Source organism: Salvia miltiorrhiza, chromosome 1 (assembly GCF_028751815.1).
Source record: "Salvia miltiorrhiza cultivar Shanhuang (shh) chromosome 1, IMPLAD_Smil_shh, whole genome shotgun sequence".
Classification (NCBI taxonomy): domain Eukaryota; kingdom Viridiplantae; phylum Streptophyta; class Magnoliopsida; order Lamiales; family Lamiaceae; genus Salvia; species Salvia miltiorrhiza.
In genome coordinates, this window is record NC_080387.1 from 77,456,209 (window position 1) to 77,481,188 (window position 24,980).

General features: G+C 37.4%; 1 protein-coding gene across 1 annotated transcript; it reads left to right on the forward strand.

Moving 5' to 3' along the window:
• The first annotated feature begins 17,847 nt into the window (after positions 1–17,847).
• On the forward strand, positions 17,848–19,764 carry LOC131006413 (peroxidase P7-like). Its single transcript, XM_057933585.1, has 4 exons — positions 17,848–18,146; positions 18,569–18,760; positions 18,822–18,987; positions 19,073–19,764. Exons 1-4 carry the CDS (start codon positions 17,931–17,933, stop codon positions 19,462–19,464), a joined length of 966 nt encoding a protein of 321 aa, XP_057789568.1. The 5' UTR covers positions 17,848–17,930; the 3' UTR covers positions 19,465–19,764.
• The last annotated feature ends 5,216 nt before the right edge of the window (positions 19,765–24,980 follow it).

Sequence of the window (24,980 nt, forward strand, 5' to 3'; positions counted from 1 at the left end):
CTTTAACTGATACACTCGTAGAGCTTCAGTCTTGGATTGAACAGAGAAGTGTTATGAATCTTACTGACTATCCGAAGATTTATCAGTTAAACTAATAACACACGTAGCGAAAAACTTTGTCTTTTGAAAAAACTTATGTGATTAACACATTGTCAGGTTTATGTTTCACTTTGCGATTAGCCAGTTTCAGTTAAGAACGTCTGTGCACAGTTAAGAAAGTAAAACTGAAAGCGATAAACGACAAATGGATTTTTACGTGGTTCGGAATCCAATTCCTACATCCACGGTCAGTAGATCACACTGACAAACACTCTGGGCATATGCTTACGGGTGCACAGCAAACCTAGAACTGAAATCACACGTTTCAGTACCAACACATTGGGTTGGATTTCTCAAACACACTTAGCGCGCACTGGGCACTAAGATATCTCTGGAGTCAGAACACTGATCTGAACTCCACACAACTTCAAACACTCTTTTCGCTCAGTTGAAAGGAGGTTCAAAAACTACCAACTAGATCACAGAGAATAGGCTCTCTGTAATCAGTAACTTAGGCTTTGGATAAACAAAATATGCCTAAGGTTCTAAGAGAATATATGTAATCAACAATGGACTGATTTTGGCTTTGTGATTCTCTTCTTCGATTCAAACTTTGGAAGGCTTTGATTGGCTGAGTTGTAAATTCGGCAGCGTTTCAGCTTGTGTATTTGAATCGGTGAAGATTGAAGTAATCATCGAGCTCTATTTATAGGAGAGGTCTTGAACAGATCCGTTGGCGGAGATGGCCTTCAAGAATTCATCCGTTGGAGAGTAATTCGAATTTTGCTGAGGCTTCAATTTTTGAAGTTCATTGTTTGGTGAGAAACAGCTACTCAGGTACAGGAAGTAAGGCGCCTCTGAAAAGGTAATCACCAAAAAAGAATGCTCTGCAGAGAAAGGACGATCCTCTATATCTCTGCATTTAATGCGACTGTACTTTGATTGCGTGGCTTCCTTTTAACGTTGGAGGTTCAGTCCGAGGAAGAATGTTAACTGATACTTGACTTTAGTATCAGTCCGTTGAATCCACGTGGCCTGCATTAATGAATCAGTCGTAACTGATCCATTAGTTGAGAACGCGATCAGTCAAACATCAGTGCTTGACTCAGCCTTTATTCGCAATATCAGTCGAGTTCTTCAGTCTTCAGACCTTTGTGCTTCATTCCTCATTCATCCGGTCTTCAGAACACTAGTCAAACTAGAAAATGAACTCTAACACTTGAGTTCACAAAGTTGTAGTCTATTACAAAGAAAACTTAAAGATTTTGGTATTATCAAACCTAGGGCTAGGATATTTTATTAAGTTCCCAACAGTCCCATTACAAATGTCCCATTACTTTTGGGCACAAAGATAAGAAATGTGTAATTTGTAGATAAAGTGGATTGATGAAAATTGTTTAAATATTAGGTATAGAGAGAGAATATGTTTCCAAAAAAAGAATGTGACATCCCATTATGGAAAGTGAGACATTTGTAATGGGACGGAGGGAGTAAAAGGAAAGAAAGATAGTGATTACAATTATATAGAGAAATGTGCATAAAACTTTTCCGGGCAAAGCTTCGACAGGGACAATCTTGACGCTTTCTATTCCCTTCATCCGGACATCAAGAATGTCGCTAGATTGGAGTTTATGTGGAAGTACATGCCCCGGAAGGGGCGGAGATGCCGGAGTTCGTCCACGATTTTGACGATGAGATCTCGTTGCGATGAACTCGATGCTGAAGCTGCTAGTGGAGCTCCCACGATGGCAGTGTTGGCACGGGCCAAGCTGCTCCAGCACATACTAGTGCACAGATCTGAATCGTGGGAGGGGATGCATGAGAGAGAGAAAGAGAAAGAGGGTGGTCATTTTTCAAATTTTTGTTCTAAGGGTAAATTTGTATTTTTATATAAAAACTAGCTAAATTTTAATTTTTTTTATATATGTGGACAAATTTTAATTTTACTATTGAAAATTGGCTAATTTTATATATTAACGCTATTTTAATCTACATATTATATGAACGCAGAGTTTTAACGTTAATTTTTTAGCGTCATATTTTCTCTCTCCCACGTTCTCTTTATTTAATCTTAAATTTTCTCTTCATCTTCATATGTAAAACGTACTGGACTCTCTTAACTTAACTTTATATCAAACTTTCTCTTGCTTTTTCAATCGAAGAATTGATGGAAAACAACAACAATTTCTTTTCAATTGTTCAAAACCCAAGCCATTTATACCCTATTTCTATTCTTCTAATTCTTTTTCCGATTAGCCAGAAATCAAAGCAGGGGAAAAAAGGAAAAGCATATCGAAAGAAATCACATCTCTAATTGAGAACCAAAACTAAAAATGGAGTAGAATTTTAGCTCCAACCGCTATCCAAAATTCATAGCTACAGTTGTTCTTTTGGTATATGGTAAACAACAAAAATTCATATTTGAGTTTCATTGTTCACAGATGCAAACCACCTTATGAGATTTCTGGAAATTGCAATTTGAAACGCTAATATTTATACAAAGGGGTTATGACCAAAAAATGCACGAACTTTGAAAAAAAAAATGCAATTTTCACTTGAACTTTTAATTAAGCCAAAAAATACATGAATTTATATTTTTGTTGCAATTTTCACCTGAATTTGACTTTCGTCAAAATTCGAGCTTAGTTGGCAGTCAGAAGTTCACCTGATATATTAATCTAACTTCTGATGATAATGAATATTTAGAAGTTTGGAGGTCTAAGAAGACAAAAGTTAAAATATTTGACTTAATTTCGACTGTCAATTAAGCTCTAATTTTGTTGAAAGTCAAACTTAGGTGAAAATTACAATAAAAATAGAAATTTATGTATTTTTTTTGCTTAATTGAAAATTCAGGTGAAAATTGTAACTTTTTGGATTAATTGCATCAAAATACACAAACTTTATTCACATTCCATTCTGCACACAAACTTTGAAACTTACATTTTTAATCATGAACTTTGTATGTGTTCCAATTTTTTCATAAAATTGAAGTCCGGCCACCGGAAATCTAAGGTGTCTTTAAGCATGCCACGCGTATGTAACACGTGTCATTCTAGCTGACGTTACAATACAAAACGACGCCATTTTGAGAGTGGTCATCTGAAAAAGCCCTAATTTCATCTTCCCCCTCACATGTCACCCTCCAAAACCCTACCATAATTAAAAAGGGAAAAATTCCTTTCAGGAGCAAGAAAAATTCCAGTGATCTCAGTCATGGATCCATTATTGAAGTTATTCCTAGAGAGAGGGAGAGAGAGAGAGAAAGTGGGGAAATGGTGCGTAGAGTTTTGTGGGAATTTTGCTGCTGCAACATTAGTTTTGCAGGTTGAGTTATGCTTTTGCTAAGGTTTCTGAAGCTTTTGAATTTTAAAGGTATCTGAGAATTTTGCTCATATGAAGAGGAGCAGCACTCCGCAACGGCCGTGCCACTGCTGACGGAGGAGGAGCTGCTGAAGAAGATTCATGAATTGTGGCCGTTGATCACCATCAGAGGCAGAGGTCGCAATCGATTTCACCGCAGAGGGCTCTACGGTCGTAGTCGGTCACCATCAGACGTCACGGATGACGGCGCAGCTATGGTGTGGAAGAAGGGTTTTGCGTCGTTTCAGCATTCATTGTCACATGGGGGTGTTGGGGGCTGCGGGCGACGAGCCGACGACGGTTAATTTTACGGATAAGCAGTATGTGAACATATTGTAGTCAATGGGAAAGCTAATTTCAAAAGAAGAAGAAAAAGAAGAAGAAGAAGAAGAAGAAGAAGAAGAAGAAGCTAATTGGAATTTAAACCTAATTTCATAAATTGAGACAAAACGACGTCGTTTACCCCTAAAAACGACGTCGTTTCATATGTCGGACGGTGAAATAAGTGGCACACTTCTGGTTTCCACATAGGATCCACATCAGCATAAACTTGGGGGAAATTCAATTTTATGGAAAAATTGGAACATATGCAAAATTCATGATTAAAAATGTAAGTTTCAAAGTTCGTGTGCAGAATGAAAAAATGACTAAAGTTCGTATATTTTGATGCAATTAACCCTAACTTTTTTCAAAGTTCATATATTTTTTGGTAATATCCCTTTTATACAAATTGGAAAAAGGAATATAATTAGATGATGAATTGTAGAAGATGAAACAACAGTCAATCACAGAAGAAGGAAACGATGAAGTACAAAATGGATCGAGAAAAATCAGCTGTGAGCCTGTGACAAATTAAACTCTTTAAACTTTTCGTTTCTTTAAAAAACATTATTTAGGGTTTGAATTTGGTTTGTGCTTTTAAGATAGATTTAGGGGGGTGTATTCGTTGTGGATTTCCACAGACTTTAAAAAGTCCATGGAATTTAAATTCTATGGAATTCATATAGATTTTAGACGACTTTCAAAGAATTCGTGGTTGGATTTCACCCCGATTTTCACTGATTTTCGAAGACTTTACGGGATAATTTTGGAATTGAATTCCATGAAACCAGCACCCGCGGAGTCCCAGCACCCGCTGGAAACCCAGCGACCGTGGCAACCTAGCGGCCGCTGGAGTAGGCTTCTGCGCCCACAACTCCTGCATTAAGACATCAGCGTGTTTATGTTTATGTAAACCTTCTCAAATCTTGTTGGTTTCTTTTTCTCTCTTTTATGTAATTCTTTCTGGTTGAGCCCTTTTTATGTTGTTTCAGTTTAGAGCTTTCCTGATAAACTTGTATGAATTTCCTGTTGACATCAGAAGAGTAGTTGTGCTTCCATGGGTTTTGTAGCAAAACTTGATGTTCGAATGGTTGATTCTGCATAATAGAGAAGAAGATTATTGAGAAATTATGGGCTGCATTTGTGCAAAATAGTCCAATGTACACGATTTTGTTCCCGAAAACGACAAGTATGTAAAGATTAGAGAGGGATCAAATTTTCATCCAAAATCTAGGACGATATCAGGATCAAGTAGTAGCTCTACAAACGTCAAGGAAAATGGGAAGACGAGAAGCGCTCGCTGGCTTCTCAACGATTGCTGAGTTCCAGCGCTCGCTGGCTTCTTGGCCGCGGGCGCTGGAACTCAGCGCTCGCTTAAAACTTCATGGATTTCAATTCTCGTGGTTCTTGGCCGGATTTCGTCGTGTGTATTTTTTGGATGAAATCCATGAAAGTCATTCCGGATTTTAAGTCAATGGAATAACGAATACACGTAGATTTGTATGGATTTTAAAAAGTCTGGAATGAATACACCCAGATTTATATGGACTTTTAAAAGTCTTGAACGAATACACCCAGATTTCTGCAGACTTTTAAAAGTCTTGAACGAATACACCCAGACTTTTAAAATCCATAGAAATCCATCAAATTCCACAACGAATACACCCCCCTTAATTTGGTTTGGGCTTTTAATTTTTAGGGTATTTAAATTAATTAAATGTTATTTAAAAATAGTAACAATCACATAAAGATTATAATATAAAAAACACTAATCTATATATACAATATAAAAAGATGAATTCTTTTTCACCAAAATTTTTCTCTTTCTCTCTCTTTCTTTTCTTCAAATCATTAACTTCAATTCACGAAAAAAATATTCAATATGTATATTAAACTAAAGATTACGAGAGAATATTTAATTCGATGTAAAAAAAGTTATAAAAAATGAATTTGAAATGAATAAGTTAGTAATTGTTTAAAGTGTCAAAATTAATTTTTGTGCTCTCTCATTTATCTATAATTTTGATCTTAAACATCATACTTTTTTTCATTTTGTTTTTGTTTGTAGGTGAAAAAATAAGTAGATGACATTTTTTTTCCTTTCAAAGAAGTTTACATAATTGTTTTATAATTATTTTAAATCTAAATATTTTTTAATTATAATAGTTTTAATGCAATTAAGGAGCATGGAATTTGTATTAATTTTAATATGAATTTGTAAATAAAAATTATTTATATATCTTAAAATTATAATTTAACATATTACATAGATTTATTTAATTATGTGTACGAATTATTTATTTATTTATATAAACATATTTATTGTTATATCTTTTTTTATATTATTCATATTTTCCTCAATTTTTAATTAGTTTTGAGTTATTTAAATATAAACTTTTAATAATAATACAATTTGGACTTATAAAAGCTCAAAATTGTTATATTAAATGACAACTATTAATTTTGTCATATTAATTATTTAGTGTTATTTGCTCAAAATAATACAGTTTTTTGTTACCAATTAACCTAAATCATAAATATTAATGATATATTTTTAATATTTTTATATAATTTATAATCTTAAAAATAAATAAATCGCGACCGGTGCTTAACACGGGAGGGTGGGAGGGCGTATTAGTATTATATAATAAATGACTTCTTCTTTAAATTAATCGCGAAATATGATCTGATTACTACTAATGTGAGAGCTAGAACATGACTTGGTCAAATTTTATGGCTCCTTAATTATCTTATTATTCCTTCGCTTTAACTTTTTGTGATCGTGGCTCCGAACATTTAGTCATGTGTTCAAACACAAACTAAATTTTCAAAAGGCAATTTAATACAAACTAAATTTTCAAAAGGTAATTTAATACATGGATATTGATGTGAGAATTTATTTTATATGGCATGCAGTTTACCGAACCTCAAGAAAATATTGTGTTGAATGTGTTGAAACACAAACTAAATTTCCTAAAGGTAACTGAATACATGGATATTGATGTGATGATATATTTTATATTGGTATGCAGTTTACCGAACCTCAAGAAAATATTGTCCCTTTGCCGCAGCATATATATACTATGTAGCTCTCTGGAACCGTTCTTTATATCTTTTTTCTCCGTTTTCTGGTCAATTAAATTGGTCCTACACTTGACATTAAAACTCATGAGAATTCGGAGTCAGATACTCTTGTTGCGCACTAGATAGCATTAAAAAAAAATAGATATAATAAACTCAAATTTATAGAAATATTGGTGAGTTTTATTAAAGAGGCACACTTGGATGAGACATGTCTCATGTATGAGATTAGACATGATCATGTTAGTGGGCAAGGTAGTATTGTTCAGGGCCAATCGGAACAACAGTTCTGGCCCGAAATTGGACGGACAATTAATGGTTCTGGCCCGGAATTGTTGACTACTGGTCGACCTAGAATCGGAACCGCATAGAACAAGGATCGGTTACAGGCCTGAATTTTTTGAACCCTGAACCAACAGTTAATCGCTAAGTTGAACCACTAGTTTAGGTTAATTGTCAAACCGTCGATTAACCGCTAGTTTATAGTATTATTTAGATTTATAATTTTAAACTTAGATTTGTATTTTGTAGTTGTGTAATTATAGAAATAATGTAAAGTGTAACAATATATTTTATTTTTAGTTTACTTATTAAATTTTATAATTTGATGATTGTAATTTGCACATGTTTACTTTGAATAATAATACAAATTTTATCATAGTTGAGTGTTATAATTTTATTTCTATTGTAGTCTTCAATAATTAAATTAAATGTAATGTGGTAAATTAATTTTATAAAGGAAAAATATAGACAACGCTCAAACTCAAACTAAATATTAAAAAAAAGTCACCGGTTTGAGCCCGAAAATAGCCGGTTCGAACCGAATCCTGAACCGCCTATTTCGGGCCCAGCCCAGAACATTTTCCATACTCAGGCAAGTAAGGTACATTTCACCCCGATGATTCTCGGTCAATGGACAACCCTAGGGCAAGGTGCAGATCGGGTCAGTAGGCAGGGTGCGGGCACAAGTGCGTGCTTGAGTCGGGCGGGTGTGGGTTTGGGCTGGGCTGGTGGGTAGGGCGGCGTGTATAAATAATAAATAATGTTTATGTTGAGAATTACATCCAAGACCTCTTGTTTAAGAGACTAATGTCTTATCCATTGCACTACAATACTTTTTTACTTTCATTATAAACATTACTCCCTCCGTCCCATTTGTATTAGCCCCTTACTTTTGGGCACGGAGATTAAGAAAGCCTTTATTTATGAGTTAAGTAGATGGAGTGCTTTGCTTTTGCCCACTTAGGAGTCCTTATTTTTGCTATTTTAAGAAATAAGCCAATACAATTGGGACGGCCCAAAATGGTAAGGGGGCCAATACAAATGGGACGGAGGAAGTATTTATAAAGTTTACCAAATAATAGGACAAAGTCTCTTCAAAATTGGGCAATGCCACTTCAAGTGAAGAAAGAGAGACACCGAATGATGCAAGTCAATCAACAATAACTAAACCTTAAGATCACAGGCTTGAGTTCATGGTTTTGATAACCAACATTCATTAACATAAAAAGTTACTAGTTATGAAAATGAAAGACAAATAAGAGCTAGTTGCGGCGAAAATCGAATACAGAATCGAACCCCAACCTCAACTCTGACCCATCAGCACTAGTCAGTCAATCTGGAAACATTTGAAAATATTTGGGTTGATTACTAATGTTCTCAGTGGAAATGCATTTTCTGAAACATTTCATATTTTCATAAAGACAGTTTATCCCATCATTCATAACGTAACTTAGAAGGTTTTAAAATAGAAGTACTTCTAAGTATGTAAAAGCATTTCATTTATTAGCGCACTATTGTCATACTCTTCTGTTACTCGCTTTGGTCTCAGACCTCTAGCCACCGAAGAATTGTTTCCTCCCATTATTGACCTTAGGATGCAACCCATGCATGCCGCATATTTGGAACACATGCTCTGGAACACTTCCAGCCCAACATCTTTATAACGCATCATTCATTGTTATAACACGATTGAGATTAACCGATCGAGCCACTAACATGGTGTACACAATTCTCAACTAACGTGTCAGGCTAAAAGAAAACCTCGGTTGATACATTTACGAGCTACAGGAAAGCGCACAAAAATATTTTATTGGATAAGCATATTTGCATTTCATTGAAGTATTTAGAGCATATATAACTCAATAATACATTTGTAAAGTAATTTCATCTTGATAGGCTAAACCTGAAGTTAAGACTTAACTCGTCTCGAAAAAGAAGTGCTAATCCTCTTGGTCAACTAAGCCTACATGAAATTTTTAATCTTAATAGGTCTCGAATAAGTAACCTTTAGTCAAAGTAAAAAGGCTATTAATTCTTGATTTATTACGCCTAGGTTTCCTCTATAGGATCTCTTGGTTCGTAGACAACTTGGTCATTCCCATGAGTCCTTCAAATCTGTGTGGTGAAGCATGAAATCTTACCCTAATTAAGAAAACGATAAACGAGACAAGATGTACGTGGTTCGATCATAAATGATCTACGTCCACGGGAGTTCTTCGTTGGTTTCACTATACTTTGAGAGAGTATTTACATATTACAAATGTTGCTCAGGAATAAATCATCCTCCCTAATGCTAATGATAACCTTCTACTTATAGATGTGATAGTAAACCCTAAAGGCCTTAGGCCCATGAGCTTTGATAATTGGGTTTAGGCCCTTTAAGGCCTTAATACACTTTAGTCCTGATTTGACCCATCTGCGCTGTCCTTCGTTGCCCGTGTTGAGTAGTTCCTTGAGCTGCGCAGGCGAGTCTGCACCGCTAGGTCCCTTCGTCTACGCTGCCGAGTTTGTTTCTTCGTCTACGCTGCCAAGTCCGTTTATTTGTCTACGCTGCCAAGTTCGTTTCTTTGTCTACGCTGCCAAGTCCGGCTCTTCGTCTACGCCGCCAAGTCCGTCTCTTTGTCTACGCCGCCAAGTCCGTTTCTTTGTCTACGCTACCAAGTCCTGGCTGTGTAGCTCTTTGTCTACGCCGCCAAGTTCTGGCTGTGTAGCTCTTTGTCTACGCTGCCAAGTTCTGGCTGTGTAGCTCTTTGTCTACGCCGCCAAGTTCTGGCTGTGTAGCTCTTTGTCTACGCCGCCAAGTTCTGGCTGTGTAGCTCTTTGTCTACGCCGCCAAGTTCTGGCTGTGTAGCTCTTTGTCTACGCCGCCAAGTCCGGCTCTTCGTCTACGCCGCCAAGTTCTGGCTATGTAGCGTCTACGCCGCCAAGTTCTGGCTGTGTAGCTCTTTGTCTACGCCGCCAAGTCCGGCTCTTCGTCTACGCCGCCAAGTTCTGGCTGTGTAGCTCTTCGTCTACGCCGCCAAGTTCTGGCTGTGGAGCTCTTTGTCTACGCCGCCAAGTTCTGGCTGCGCAGCTCTTTGTCTACGCTGCCAAGTTCTGGCTGCGCAGCTCTTTGTCTACGCCGCCAAGTTCTGGCTGCGCAGCTCTGCTCTGGCCACGCAGCTTTGCTGCCCTGTTCTGGTCTGCGCCGCTCTAGCTGCGCAGCTCTGCACTTTGGCCAAGACTGATTGACTCTTCGTATTCATTTGTTAGTAAGTCTTTTTAATTAGACCTGCGCTCGTTAGTTCCTTTGATAATAATAACAATAATCAGGTAAAGTAGATTTAAACTACTAAGCACAGCGCTGATGAGTATTCCAGTCCTCATCAGCTACTCCCCCTAGTCTGGTTGAACTGTGTCTTCTTTGTTCAACCAGTGATGCGTGATATAGAGTCGGCGATGTGCTGCTCACCCGAGTAGGGTCCAAGTGTTTTCTAGCCCTGTAATTCATCCCGAATCGAGTACTTGTAAGCTTTGCAAAATAATCAATGATAGAATAGTACATCCCTGCCAATTTGTCAACACAAAAATATCCCAACTCTATCAAAATATTTAGAATAACAACAAGAATAATAAGAGTGAACCAACTCCCTTTCGAACGTGCTCGTTGAGCCGCTTTTTGATTATTATCATTGTGCTCATGCTAAGGCAGCTCCGGGAGCTTTGTACTTAGGCAGCTCTAAATTTCTTAGGCGGCGAAATTCCCCGAACTTCTCAAACTTCAAAGCATAATCCCCTAATTCATCAAGAATTAACATAATGAAAGTAGATAACTTAGCTTCCTCTTGTATTAGTGTTTATCAACGCCGGAAATTCAGTGCAGGCGATGAGATGGACCGGTATATGGCATTGACCTGGTGAAGAACAAAGAATGCGCCGCAGCGCTGGTGAAGAGCAAAGCATAACATCACAGCGCTGGGAACTTCGTTGTATCAAGATCAATAAATCCCATAGAGTTGAGACGCTAGAGTAATTTGTTTGGCTTGGTGATAATAAAAACTGAGACTTTGTCATCCCAGCTAGTTCACCTCAGTGGTGGGTGTGAGTTGCCGACGACGTGATTTAGATTTCGAAAGGCGACATCTTCGTATGTCAAGGAGCTCTGAAGCTGAGAGTGCATCTTCAATAATAGGATATAAGAGGTGATGGGGGTATACACCCCCTACTCCCCCCCCCAGTGTCGTGCGCGTACTTTAGAAGTCAAGCACGATTGTTGAAGACCTGGAAGAGCTAAGAAGGTACCCGAGTAGGGCTGAAAAGTCGGTGCCGAGGAGTAAACCGAGAGAGCGATTGAGTTGCCATTTAAGGCTCATCCCTTGTCAATTAGGCATACATGATTCTCTGCACTTGTTAAATAAGAACTTGTCGATCTTTGTAAAAATAGTAAAGACAAAGTATTTCAGCGCTGCAGATGAACTAAGATAAAAGAGAGTAGTTTTTCCTTTAGATTATTTTGATGTCATCAATGATGACTAACTTAAGGCTCAAGTATCCGCAGAGCGGCTGAGTTGCCATTTAAGGCTCATCCCCAGTCTAACTTTCGCGGCTTATGATGTTTCTGCGCGGAGCATAGACATTGAGGCCTTCGTCGTGCAATTAATGCCTTGAATTGTGCAATTGATGCCCCGAAGTTTTGCAATTAATGCCCCGAAGTTTTGCAATTAATGCCTTGAATTTTTGCAATTAATGCCCCGAAGTTTTGCAATTAATGCCTTGAATTTTTGCAATTAATGCCTTGAATTTTGCAATTAATGCCCCGAAGTTTTGCAATTAATGCCTTGAATTTTGCAATTAATGCCCCTGTCTAACTTTCGCGGCTTACAATATTTTTGCGCGGAGCATAGACACTGTGAACTGACAACGATTCAGACATTCTGCGCCGACCGAGATAACTGAGATAACTGTTTTCCCTGTACTTGAAATAGCTGCTCTGACTGCGCTGAGATAGTCACACTGGTTGCGCTGATACAATCGCACTGGCTGCGCTGATATGATCACTCTGACTGTACTAAGATAGCCACACTGGCTGTACTCGGATAGCCGCACTGGCTGCGCTGATATGATCATTCTGACTGTACTAAGATAGCCACACTGGCTGCGCTGAGATAATTTATGCAATCTGCGTTGCAGATAACTTAGATGAAGATGATTGCACAGGTTGAGCTGACTGAGAAGGTCACGATGATAATTTGAGCACTGATTGTACAGAGATAACTGAGATAGTTCCCCCAGCCAAGACAACTGAAATGACTGAGACGGCTGTGCAGGCTGAAATAACTGAAAAAACTAAGATGGCCGTGTAGGCTGAGATAGCCTGTCTTGACTGCGCTGAGAAAGCTCAGATATATTCTGAGGCTGATAGCTGCACAGGCTGAGCTAGCCTGTCTTGACTGCACTGAGAAAGCTCAGATATATTCTGAAGCTTACAGTTCTAGATCGTAGCTAAGTTACCATTTAAGGTTTTAACATCCGCTACGCGGCTGAGTTGCCGTTAAGGCTCAAATACCCTGCTAAGTTTGTCGAGAAAACACACATGGTGGTGTATATTCCACTCCCCCCTTAGTAACATGTGCATGAGTCAACTAAACATGTTATGTGTATACTTGTGCTTGGTGTCCATGCTTGTGATGTTAGTGGCAGCGCTGACATGACTATAGTCCCGAAGTAAGTTATTCAAATTATGTTTCAAGCCCTAGGCACAGATGCAGAAGGTGTGCAGCTTCGTACTAGTTAATATGCATAAAGTATGCAGCTTCATGTGCTGAAATCAATTTATATTCCAGCCCTAGGCACATATGCAGAAGGTGTGCAGCTTCCAAGACATAATTATTATTGCATAAAGCCCCGCATAGATAATATAAGTCATACTAAGGTATAACATTTCCTAGTTCCCAATCATATTTTCATGCTTCGATGAAATAGCTTAGATGATGTAGTGACAAGTTTTTGTTCTGCGAAGTACCTGAGTCACCACTTGGTAGTGGATTAGCTTTCAAGTGATGGTGATTACCATATTTGTTCAAGTGTTTTCCTCAAAATATGTTTGTCCTGTGCTGTAAAAATTCTTAGGCACAGACATTAGCAAAATATGAATGCCCCTTAAGATAGGGCTGTGAACTCATTATCATAGAAGATATATGATGGAAGACCTGATTGATAAATCATACATAAAAAAAAAATGAAACCCGACAAGCAAATCGGAGAACCCAATGAACAAAACATCACTATTCTGATAATCAGAAAATCTTGAAATTCTAGAGTCTGGAAGAATATATATTCAGATTTAAACATAATAAATCCCCTCAATGCCCTCGAAGCCTCGTCGTCAACAGTGAAGCGAGATTCCCAGAGTATAGAATTATCTTGCTATGTGCCTGCAGAAGCGATATGCTGGGCTGCCATTAACTTGGCTTCGGGGCTTCCCAGTTCATGGATAAATGCAGAGCTGGCTGTGCTGCTGAACAGCGACAAGGGAGAGAGGCAGCGCTGGCTGCGCTGCCGAGCATCGACAAGGGCGAGAGCGGTGCTAGCGGCGCTGCCAAGCAGCGACAAGGGCGAGAGGCTGCGCTGCCGAGCTTCTATGCTGGATTCCGATAGGAGGAATTTGAAATTTCTTGCGATGGAAACTCAAGAACCTGCAATTAATGCCTTCATCCGAGGGGCTTACTGTTAGTAGATCATGTAGAGGTAATTCATTGACAGGCTTTGTGGTATCAAAGACATCAGATATTCCACAAAAATACATTCAACAGAGCTAATAGAAACGTGATAATCATCAAACCAACACCTTCCATTAGTCAATGAGAATACAAATACTTGGCGCTGTACCATCAAAGCAAGGTACAATAGAAAAGCTACTGAAATGTCCTGGTCATTTTGCTATCCCTCTAGACAAGAGATTATTGCTATGAATTCATTATACTTAATGCTTACGATTACTGCTAGGTGCTTTACCAATGCAAACAGATTCATGAGCTAGTTTTGCATGTAGAGCATATTTATCTATTGCTAAGTAAACATCAATGTAAGTGATACCAATGAATACTTAGAACCCAATGCCAAGAGGACTCCCACCACACAGCAATATGCGTCAAAATACCAGCATGAGACACCCGGATTTATGCAGAATTAAAAGTAATTTCGATATTGATGCGGTTGATGCCGATATTGGCAATATTCTTGTTCAAACTAAACACATCAAGTGACTCCCAAACATGGTGCCCCATATCAATGGAGATGAAGCCATTGCTAAGCCAAATCTTCCAATCAAGAACACGTAAGAATCATTTTGAATATCTCACACATTTAATCCACACTCGTATGCCCCTCAGACAAATAATTTTCAAAAGTAAAAATGAAATTAGCAGGTCGAAGAAGGGAATAATCACAAACATGGTCCTCGAAATGATGACAATGGGGCCTTGAATTAAGTCTTGTCACATCATGTTGTGTTGAGCAGTGTGATATCTATGACAGGTATGCAATAACGGATGATTTTAAAAGCATATTAAATAGTTTCGAAAGATCTATTCAAGTAAACATGATATTAAGATGCAGAGATCTTGAGAACCCCAACTTTGATACCAATTGTTGGTCCCAACCGAATACATATTGGTGTATGGGGGAGGAATGCACCAATTACAAACATTTGTTGCTTATCAGAAAATAACTTAAGACAAGTATAACTGATGATATTATAAGCTAATGGTGACTTTGCTAATCTAAACCAAGAGTAAGATGACTGGTAGCCAAATAAAGCTTGTCTAACTTAGAGTGATCACATAGTAATCGTACTGACTGCTCGTAAGTTGGCCAATTGGACTTATAACTGATGTTATGCGAAATGTGGTGGTTAAGTTACACACGAATATGTGAAAATATTTAACTGTTCAAGTTTTAGCTTAGTCAGCATTTAGTTCAATCAGCAAACTGAGTTTGCTGAAAAGAGTCCGCGGAAAGTAGGTTTTCAGCTTGAGCTGAATTATTCAATGCTAAAAGTTTTATGGTGATGAATGACAGTATAGGATACTTAATAAAAATATCGAAGATAAAACAAATAATAGTTTAACGTGGTTCGGAAATAATCTTACTACGTCCATGGGCCTGGGTTACAGGTAAATCCTCTAACTTTAGATTATTTTAGGTAAAGCTGCAAGCTATGTTGCATAGGTACGGGGGTGCGGATGCGGGAGCGATACGATACGAGTACGGGAATATGGATTTTTAAAAATTATAGGGTGCGATTCGGCAAGGATACATCTAATTATTAAAATTTTATGATATACTCCCTCCGTCCGTCAAGATTATGGCAATTTGCTTGGGCACGAGATTTAATAAAATTGGTGATGATTTTGATGTAGTGGAGAAAGGGTCCCATCACTTTATGAGATAAGTGGTTGAGATTGAATTTTGAGTGGATTTTTTGTAAATAAGGATAAAATATTAAAGAGGATGGTGGGACCATTGCCATAAAAGGAAAGTGACATAATCTTGGCGGACGCCCGATATAGTAATTGTAACATAATCTTGGCGGACGGACGTATAATGCTTATAAACTATATACAATTTAAATTTTCTTAATTAATTCTATGTAATTTACATTTTGTTTTACCCAAAAGTTAAGCATTTTCAATTATATAAGTTAATTGAGCAACAATATAACGATTCAAATATTATTAGTCCAATATATAAGTCATAACTGAAAATAAAATTATCAAAATAACCTTGTGTAGGCCTTTCGTGCACGAGATACGTGAATTTCGCCTGTGGAATTTGCGAATCCGGTTTATTTTTATAAATTGTTTCAAAAGATACGCCACGTGGCGAATCGGGTGCGAATCCGACGAGAATCCGAGAGAATCGCACCCTAAAAGAATCCGATTCGCCGTACATGCTGATTTTTGAAGAATCCGTGCATCATAGGCTGCAAGTCTGCTTGACGATAAGTTATGTTATGCTCATCCATGGGCTACGCGGCTGAGTCACTTAAATTTGATTTACTCGGTCGCTTCCGATTACAACTTTAACTTTCAGACTATGGACTTCTAGCTTACTTGCTTACAAATTCCCATCAACAACACATATCTTTTACAAGGGATGAGTGTTTGAAGGTGGGTTTGCAATTATGAACAAATTGTGAGTCTGTGACAATGAACAATATAAGGTTTTCAATGTGTTCGAATCTAGGTGAATGATTAATAATGTAAATCACCTAGACACTAACGGAATGTTTTGTAGAAAATCTCTGGGAGTTCTCATCCTAATCCCAAAGATGTCACTTAAACTATTGTAGATTTATTTTTATTTTTTTTCCAGAAAATCGTTGAGTTTTTTAGAGTGATAAAGCTTTACATGCTTTTGAATTTGATGTGCAGTATTTCTAGCGGTTAATTCAATGGGAGTGGCGAGGTATTTATATTTTCAGAAGTGAATAGTTTCGTAGGAGAGAACAACTTCAAAATCTGCTTAATTGTTCGTTGAAATCTTCTCATTTGACCCAAGGTAGATAGATAGATAGATAGATAGATAGATAGATAGATAGAAATGATCCAATGAGAATGAAAAAATATGATGAAAAATGAGAATGAATCTGTAATTTTAGATTTTAAAACCCTATGGGTGATATTTATCTAGAAGGACATAAATTTTGCTTGGTTTCGAATCCTAGATGGAGCAAAAATTTTATCAATTATCTGAATATTGTTATTCAATACTATATACTGACTAACTCAACACTATATACTGACTTATTCAATATTTTCCACGAAAAATAGAATTCACACTATAATCTAGGGGTGGATCCAGGAATTGACATTAGGGTGGAGTGAATTTGTTGAAGTATAGCGTCTGAAAGTAATTGTATGGGTTTCGGGGGCATGAGCCCCTGAGTCAATTTTTTTTAGCATTCTGTACAGTTTATTTTTATGTCCAAGGTAGAATCTTAATGGACTTAGGAGTAGAATTCATTCACTTACTATAATAAATAGTTGTTCATATTATATTCTATTAATTGAATACATTAAAAGCATATAAAGACCTACATTTGTGCGTTGTTAAAAAAAATATTTCATCGTCTAAAAAAATAAACTAATTTTTATAATTAATAGTTCATTATTTTACTTTAACTTGAAGATTGACTCAAATTTGATATTAAAAATTAACTAAAAAAGAAAAATGAAACAAAAATAACACTAATTCAACAAACTAATAAAACAAATCACTATAAAATATTAAGCAATTAATGTAGAAACTACAATTATTAAAACAATGTATTACACTCTCTCTTGTATTTCTTATATATATATATATAGGAAGAGGTTCTAATAAAAACCTCAGTTAAAATGAGAACTAGGAACCTAATCTTGACCTTTTAAATATATATATATATATATATATATATATTTATTAAAAAAAACTCAATTAAAATTTAGGAGGGGCTTTAGCCCCCCTAGCCCCTGGATCCCACCCTGCTATAACCTATATATATATATGGAGAGGTTAAAAACTACTTTATATATAAACAATTACTTTTGACAAATGTATTCACTTTAACGTCGCGCATGCAATGGTTAGTTAGTTAATCCTAGAATACAAAAATTTATTCTTTTACGTGGTCAGTTGTTTTCAAGAGAAAAGTGAATTCCCATGCAACAGAGTCTTGAGTTAGGTAACCTGCCCAATCCAATACCTAGAGAAAGCACTGCTGAATTCATCTATAAATGCATTGAGTTTTTGATCAACTTGTGCTCACCACACTTACAACTCCATTAAGTCTTTCATCAGTTTACTAGCTAGCTACTTCCTCAATGGCTGCATTTTATTCTTTCAAGGCAGCCATCACTCTGGCAGTCTCACTTGTCTTGGTAACAAGCTCCTCAGCTCAACTCTCCACTGATTTTTACTCAAAATCTTGCCCTAATCTCTTCAACACGGTGAAGTCCGCCGTTCATTCCGCCATCCAGAAAGAGGCTCGGATGGGCGCCTCCCTCCTTCGCCTTTTCTTCCACGACTGCTTTGTTAATGTAAGCTCACATTTTTTTCTTTAATTTGATTTGTAACAAAAAAAGTCACCCCCAAATTATACCCACAGCACAATGTCGAATGGATAATTATTACATATACAACATTGTTCTGGAGTGAGCCAGTGATATGTAACGAAAACACAGCAATTTTTCAATTAAAAATGCGAACGTCGGTATCTACCTTGTTACAAAATATATAAAATACTTATGTCAGAAAACCAAAATAGATTTTTTTTTTTTAACAATTGACCGTATATCTGATATTGACCAATTATGGTTTGACTTGTTAGCAAGCAACAGGCCCATTTTTTTAATTTTTTTTTGTTTGCCCTGTTTCTACGTTGCCCTGTCATAATTTAGTTGGTATCTTTAGCAAGTGAGATGATGAGTAAGTAATTGTTGGATTATGATGAACACTACAGGGATGTGATGGATCAATCCTCCTGGACGACACGTCTTCGATGAGAGGAGAGAAAGGCGCGGTTCCTAATCGGAACTCGGCCAGAGGATTCGACGTGGTTGACGACATCAAGTCCGCCGTAGAGAAGGCTTGCCCTGCTGTCGTCTCCTGTGCTGATATCTTGGCTGTCGCTGCTCGCGACTCTGTTTCTATTGTGAGTTGTCATATATCATATACTTCCATCTGCTTCAAATATAACTCTGTTCCTATCTCAGCTGGGAGGACCTAGCTGGAACGTGAAACTTGGAAGACGCGACGCCCAGACAGCTAGCCTTTCTGCTGCAAACAACGCCATTCCTCCTCCCACCTCCAATCTCAATGCCTTGATCTCTAGCTTTAACGCACTCGGCCTCTCCACTAAGGACTTGGTTGCTCTCTCTGGTTCGTCCCTTCTATTCACTTATATCTTCAAAACAATCACAAGAATTTGTCGTTACCATTAATGGTTTTTGAAAAAAATATATAGGTTCTCACACGATTGGACAGGCGCGATGCACGAGCTTCAGAGCGCGGATATACAACGAATCCAACTTAGACACTTCATTTGCTAGAACAAGGCAGGGCAATTGCCCCAGACCTAGTGGCGCAGGCGACAACAATTTGGCGCCCTTGGATCTCCAGACGCCCACCAACTTCGACAACAACTATTTCAAGAACCTCGTCAACCGCCGCGGCCTCCTGCATTCCGACCAGCAGCTTTTCAACGGCGGATCGACGGACTCCACCGTCAAGGCGTACAGCGAGAATCCCGGGTCCTTCGCCTCCGATTTTGCCGCTGCGATGCTCCGGATGGGCGACATCAGCCCCCTCACCGGCTTCAATGGGGAGATAAGGAAGAACTGCAGGAGGAAGAACTAATTAATTGGTTCCTCTATTGCAAATGGGGTCGTGTGTTTCGAATAAGATGCCGCACACGCGTTTCTATGGTGATCTTAATTTCTCAAGTCATTTTTCGTGTTTGGGTTTTTATTGTGAGGGTGTTTTATGTTTTGTAATCTTTTCTTTAAAACTCGTTCAAATTTAGTCCAAGTCCTCCCTCAAGTGCTTTATAGGTGTGGTTTGTCGGATGGGATTCAATGCCTAAGAATTATTTTTTTGTCACCATAGTCCATATCCTATTATTAAAATTTTATAAATTATACTTAATTATATTTTAAATTGTAAAAAATATATATCCGAAAGTTGGTTTTATGCACTCTAATAATAAATTACTATTAACTAATGAAAGTAAAAATTTTAAATTATATATTCTAATTAGATAGACTAAACTAGTTATAATTATCAAATTGAACTAAAACATATAATTATAGAAAAATAAAAAAAGTGGAACACCGGATATGGACCATATGGTTTATTGGATCTCAATTGGTTGTCTAATAGTACTTTAAAATCTTATCATTAAAAAATACTACCTCCGTCCACGAAAGGGTGTCCTAAGAAAATGTGGCACGGGTTTTTAAAAAAATTATATTGTTTATTAAGTGAGTGAAACAATGGGCTCATAAATTAAGAAAAATGGAAAAAAAATAAATAAGTCAGTGAGTGGAGAAAGGGGCCACAAGTTAGTGAGTGGAGAAAATGACCCACAAGTTATTACGAAAAACAGATTATGACATCTTTTCGTGGGCGGACCAAAATGAAAAATTAGGATATTTCGTGGACGAAGAAAGTAATATATTGGAATGAGGTGGTCTTGCATGCCAATGAGACCAATCACGCTAAAGAATGTATATATAAATTATGTTAGAAATAAATTCAAAAACAATAGTGTGGCGCAGTGGAAACAACATTCCATTAATTGGTTAGGCTCGTGGGCTTGAATCCCACTAAAAGAATTTTTTGCTTGTGTTATGTGTATAGGGGAAGAGCACGGGTTGGGTTGTGGGCTTGAGCACGGGTCGGGTAACAGGCTAGGCTAGTTTAGGTTTGATTAAAAAAAAATAAAATTGTGAATTAAGAATGAAACTCATGACCTTGGATTTGAAAATTATAGTCTTATCCATTATATCACAAAATTCTTATTGTAATTTATAATAAACTTTAACTTATAAAGTCGTTTACTTTTAAATAAAGTTAATATTTGTTTTATATATATAGAACCCGTAAAAACTGAATTCTATCAAGAAGCAAAATCAAATTTATAAAATGTAACTGTCACTATATATGTGCTTAATATAAGAAACAATATACTCGTGCGGCCATTTTGAAGAAGCAAACACAATAATATTTGGTCACTAATTAAAATACAAAATCTAGCTATTTTTTTATGTTTTAGGACTATTTTGCCCTTAATTAGGGCGCACCGAATTCGGGTTTGCGCGCACACATGACATTATTAGTGTCAAAAGTACCAACAGAAAAAAAAAATCAAGTAAATTGCTACACTTAGCATTATTAGTGTCAATAGTGTCATGCACGAATGGTAATAGTGACCATATTAGTGCAAATAGTGTCATATACTTGTGCTGATACATTGTCTTGTCTTATATAGATGAGTACACTTATATATCCATTTTGAACACTTCCCCGTAGAGTTTGGATTATCCATTTAGGGTTTAAATTACCAATTAGAGTTTCGATTATCCATTTAGGGTGTTGCACGAATGGTACTTATGGCCATATTAGTGACATTAGTGCCATATACTCTCTCTTATGTAGTGCTGCACGAATGATACTTATGGTCATATTAGTGCCAGTAGTGCTATATACTCTCTCTTATGGTCACTAGTACCATTCGTGCATGACACTATTGGCACTAATAGTGCCAAAATTATGAATTTACTTAGATTTTTTTTTTCGGTTGATATTTTTGGCACTAATATTGTCATATGTGCCCTAACCCGCGCACAAATCAGAATTCGGTGCGCCCTAATTAAGGGCAAATTAATAGTCTTAAAACGTAAAAAATGATCAGATTTTGTGTTTTTTCAATTAGTGACCAAATATTGTGTTTCATTCTTCAAAATGGCCATTTTAAATGCGGTCTCTTAATATAATGTTGTACCATAAATAATAATTCATTAGCATCATATAGACAACATATTAATTAGCAAGACACTTTAATAGTATATTTTTATACGTACCGGAGACAATATCATAATCAAGACTTGTTTTATTAAGATATACTATATATTATAATAAATTCTAGATATCGGAGATAATATTATATCGTGGCATATCTATTAAAATTAATATAATAAAATATAAATAAGTTATTGGAAATAAAACAATTAATACTTTCATTACAAGGGCATAAAAAAAATACTTTCATTACAACAGCCTGGAAAAATGTTGCTCTATATTTCTCGGCGTGTATCAAAATCTAGACTTGTGAGTGAAACTTAGGGGGGTGTATTAGTTCAAGATTTATCTAGATTTTAAAAGTCCGTAGATTTTAAAAGTCTATAGAATTCTCACGGATTCTTCATGATTTTGAATGAATTCTTGGTTGGATTTTTAATGAATTAGCAAGAATTTGACGTGATATTTTCGGACTTGAAATCCACAAACCCAGCGAGCGCGGGGATTGAACGAGCGATAGACAGGCACCCAGCGACCGCTGGACCCTAGCGGTCGCTGGATACCCAGCTGAGCAACTGTTTGAATTGAATTTCTATTTTCAGTTTCTGAAATGGGATTAGTCTTTTTGTGGTTTGGCGTTCATTAATTTGTTGGAGCATTAAAGTTGAAGAAACAGTGGCGCATGAGCAAGATTCAATAAAGTTATTCTACTTTGTGCAGACTTTTGTTGTAGTAATAGCCATCAAATGTTTGTCTTCTTGCGCAGGAGTAGTATTTAAGAAACAAATCAAGTACTCCCTCCGTCCCAATAATCATGTCCCGTTTTTTTTAGCACGGGTATTAAGGAGAGTTGTATTAGAAGATAAGTTATTGGTAATTAAGTTGGATTGTTAATAAATCATGTCCCTTTCTCCTCTAAAACACCGAAACATCCGTCCCTCTCTCCTTCAAAATACCATCACCACCACAGCTCCATAGCTTAACACCGGCGACATCCGCTGGAACATCCGCCAGAACATCCATCAGAACATCCGTCCCTTAGCTTAACACCGGAACCGCCGGGACATCCATCCCTTAGCAACACCACCACAGAGAAACACCACCACAGTTTAACACTGGCGAGCCCACCAAAGATAAAACACACCACAGAGAAACACCACCACAGAAACAAAGAGATCCACAAATAACAACAACAAAAATCAAAAAATAGAATCTTTTAATTGTTGAGAGAAAAAGAGAAGAGGGATGAAGAAAAAAAGCCTAATTTGCGGCGAGCCCTAATTTCTGAAGAAAAAAAAAAAAAACACAGCGGAGGAGAGGTGAGGCAGCCGACGGGCGGAGGCAGGAGGGCGGCGGCAGCACAAAGGGCGAAGGCGGGAGGGCGGCGGCTATAGCGCAAGAGGAGTGACAGGCGGGGAAAGTGGTGTCAGGTGAGAGGCGCTGGCGTCACCGGAAGAGGAGCCGCGGCGGCGACTGAATTCTTAGGGGAGAGCTAGGGCTCGAAATTTGTAGAAGAGGGTAGCTAAATTGAGAATTTGAGAAATGTGAAGGGAGAGAAAGAACCAGAGAAGAAGAAAAGGGGGCGCGGCTCACCGGATTCAGGTGTGGCTGACGCCACCGGAGAGGGATGCCGCCGGAAATTTGTAGAGAGGGTGAGAGTGTGTGCTGGTGTGTGTGTGCGTGTTGTGTGTGAGAAATAGAGAGGGTGAGAGAGTAGGGTGAAGGGGTGAGTTTATTTTAGTGAATTAATTAGGATAACTAATCAAACCCTAAATTTTTCCCAAAAAGGAAATGGGACAAGATTATTGGGACAAACCAAAAAGGAAAGTGGGACAAGATTATTGGGACGGAGGGAGTAATAAAGTTTAACACTCAAGCCAGCGAGCGTTGGATTGCTGCATGTTACACCCAGCGAGCATTGGGTGTCCAGCGAGCGCTGGCTTCTTCAGCCGCGTTCGCTGGTACCCAGCTAGCGCTGGAAACTCTCAAGATTTGAATTCTCGTGGTTCGAGCTCGGATTTGTTCATGTGTATTTTTTGAATGAAATCCATGGAAATCAGTCCAATGTTAAAATCCATAGATTTTTAAATACACCCAAATTTTCATAGACTTTTAAAAGTCTTGAATGAATACACCAAGACTTTTATAGACTTTTAAAAGTCTTGAACGAATACACCCAGATTTTCATATACTTTTAAAAGTCTTGAACAAATACACCCAGATTTTAAAAGTCTGCAGAAATCTATTAAAATCCTGAACGAATACACCCCCCTTGTAACACCCCGATTTTTCCTAATAGGATTTCTCGAGATACTTGAACTTAGAATATTATTTAGGTGAATTTCTCGCCCGGATAAAATTTTTATTGATAAAAAAAGGTATTTCTTTTAATGAAAGATTTTATTAAATTTTACCAAAAGAGATTAAATGCAAGTACGTGACTATGTGAATATATTTCATATTACATTTTATTTTTCAACTACTTTTAATTTGAATTGAGCCCAAATAGAACTACTGTACTTATTTATCTAGTTTGAGTCTTATTTAATTTTGAGTTAAGATTTGTGTGTATTCTATAAGCTCATTTTATTCACTATCTTTTTTCATGACAGCCCACATACTTTTATTAAATCTTATAGATTTTTTACTTTTATTTTTGTAGAGAGATTTATGTGTTATTTTGGCAGCAACCATTTGTCCTCATTCATCAAAAATTTCAACACGTATCACTCCACCATTCACCACTTCTTAAGCCAATCAGCTTACATGCAATTTTTTTCCTTCTCAAAATAAATCTGTCAAAACTCAAGATCAAATCATTCACAGTAAACACAATTCTTCCTTCTGTTTTCTCAAATCAAATTCAGCCATACGCCACCATTTTCAACTGCTGCAGCCCATTTTCACCAGCAAGATTTACGAGACAAACATCCACCTAATCAAGGTTTTATTTCTAAACTGAGCTCCTTGTTTACATATCAATGAAGGAAATGAGACGAACATTCACAGCATTATAGTTACAAGATAGGTTACATATGAACTGAAAATTTACTGTATTTGATTTTTGCTCAAACCCTATGCTATGTGTTGACCGGTATGAAGCTTGAACCCTTGCTTTGTATGTGTGAGTCGAGGTCAGCGGACGGCAGTCGCGGTGTCTGCCGGCGGTCGACGGAGCCGCGGTGGCTTCCGATCTGCCAAAGAGGGGGGAAAGGAGATGGGTATTTCAGATTTTTAATTTAGAAAAGGGAAAAAAGATGAGGAAAGGAAAAGGAAAAGGAGAATGGGGAATAAGGGCTTACCTTAAGCTGCCTGATGATGGAAGCGGCGCCGGTGGTGACTCCGGCCTTCGG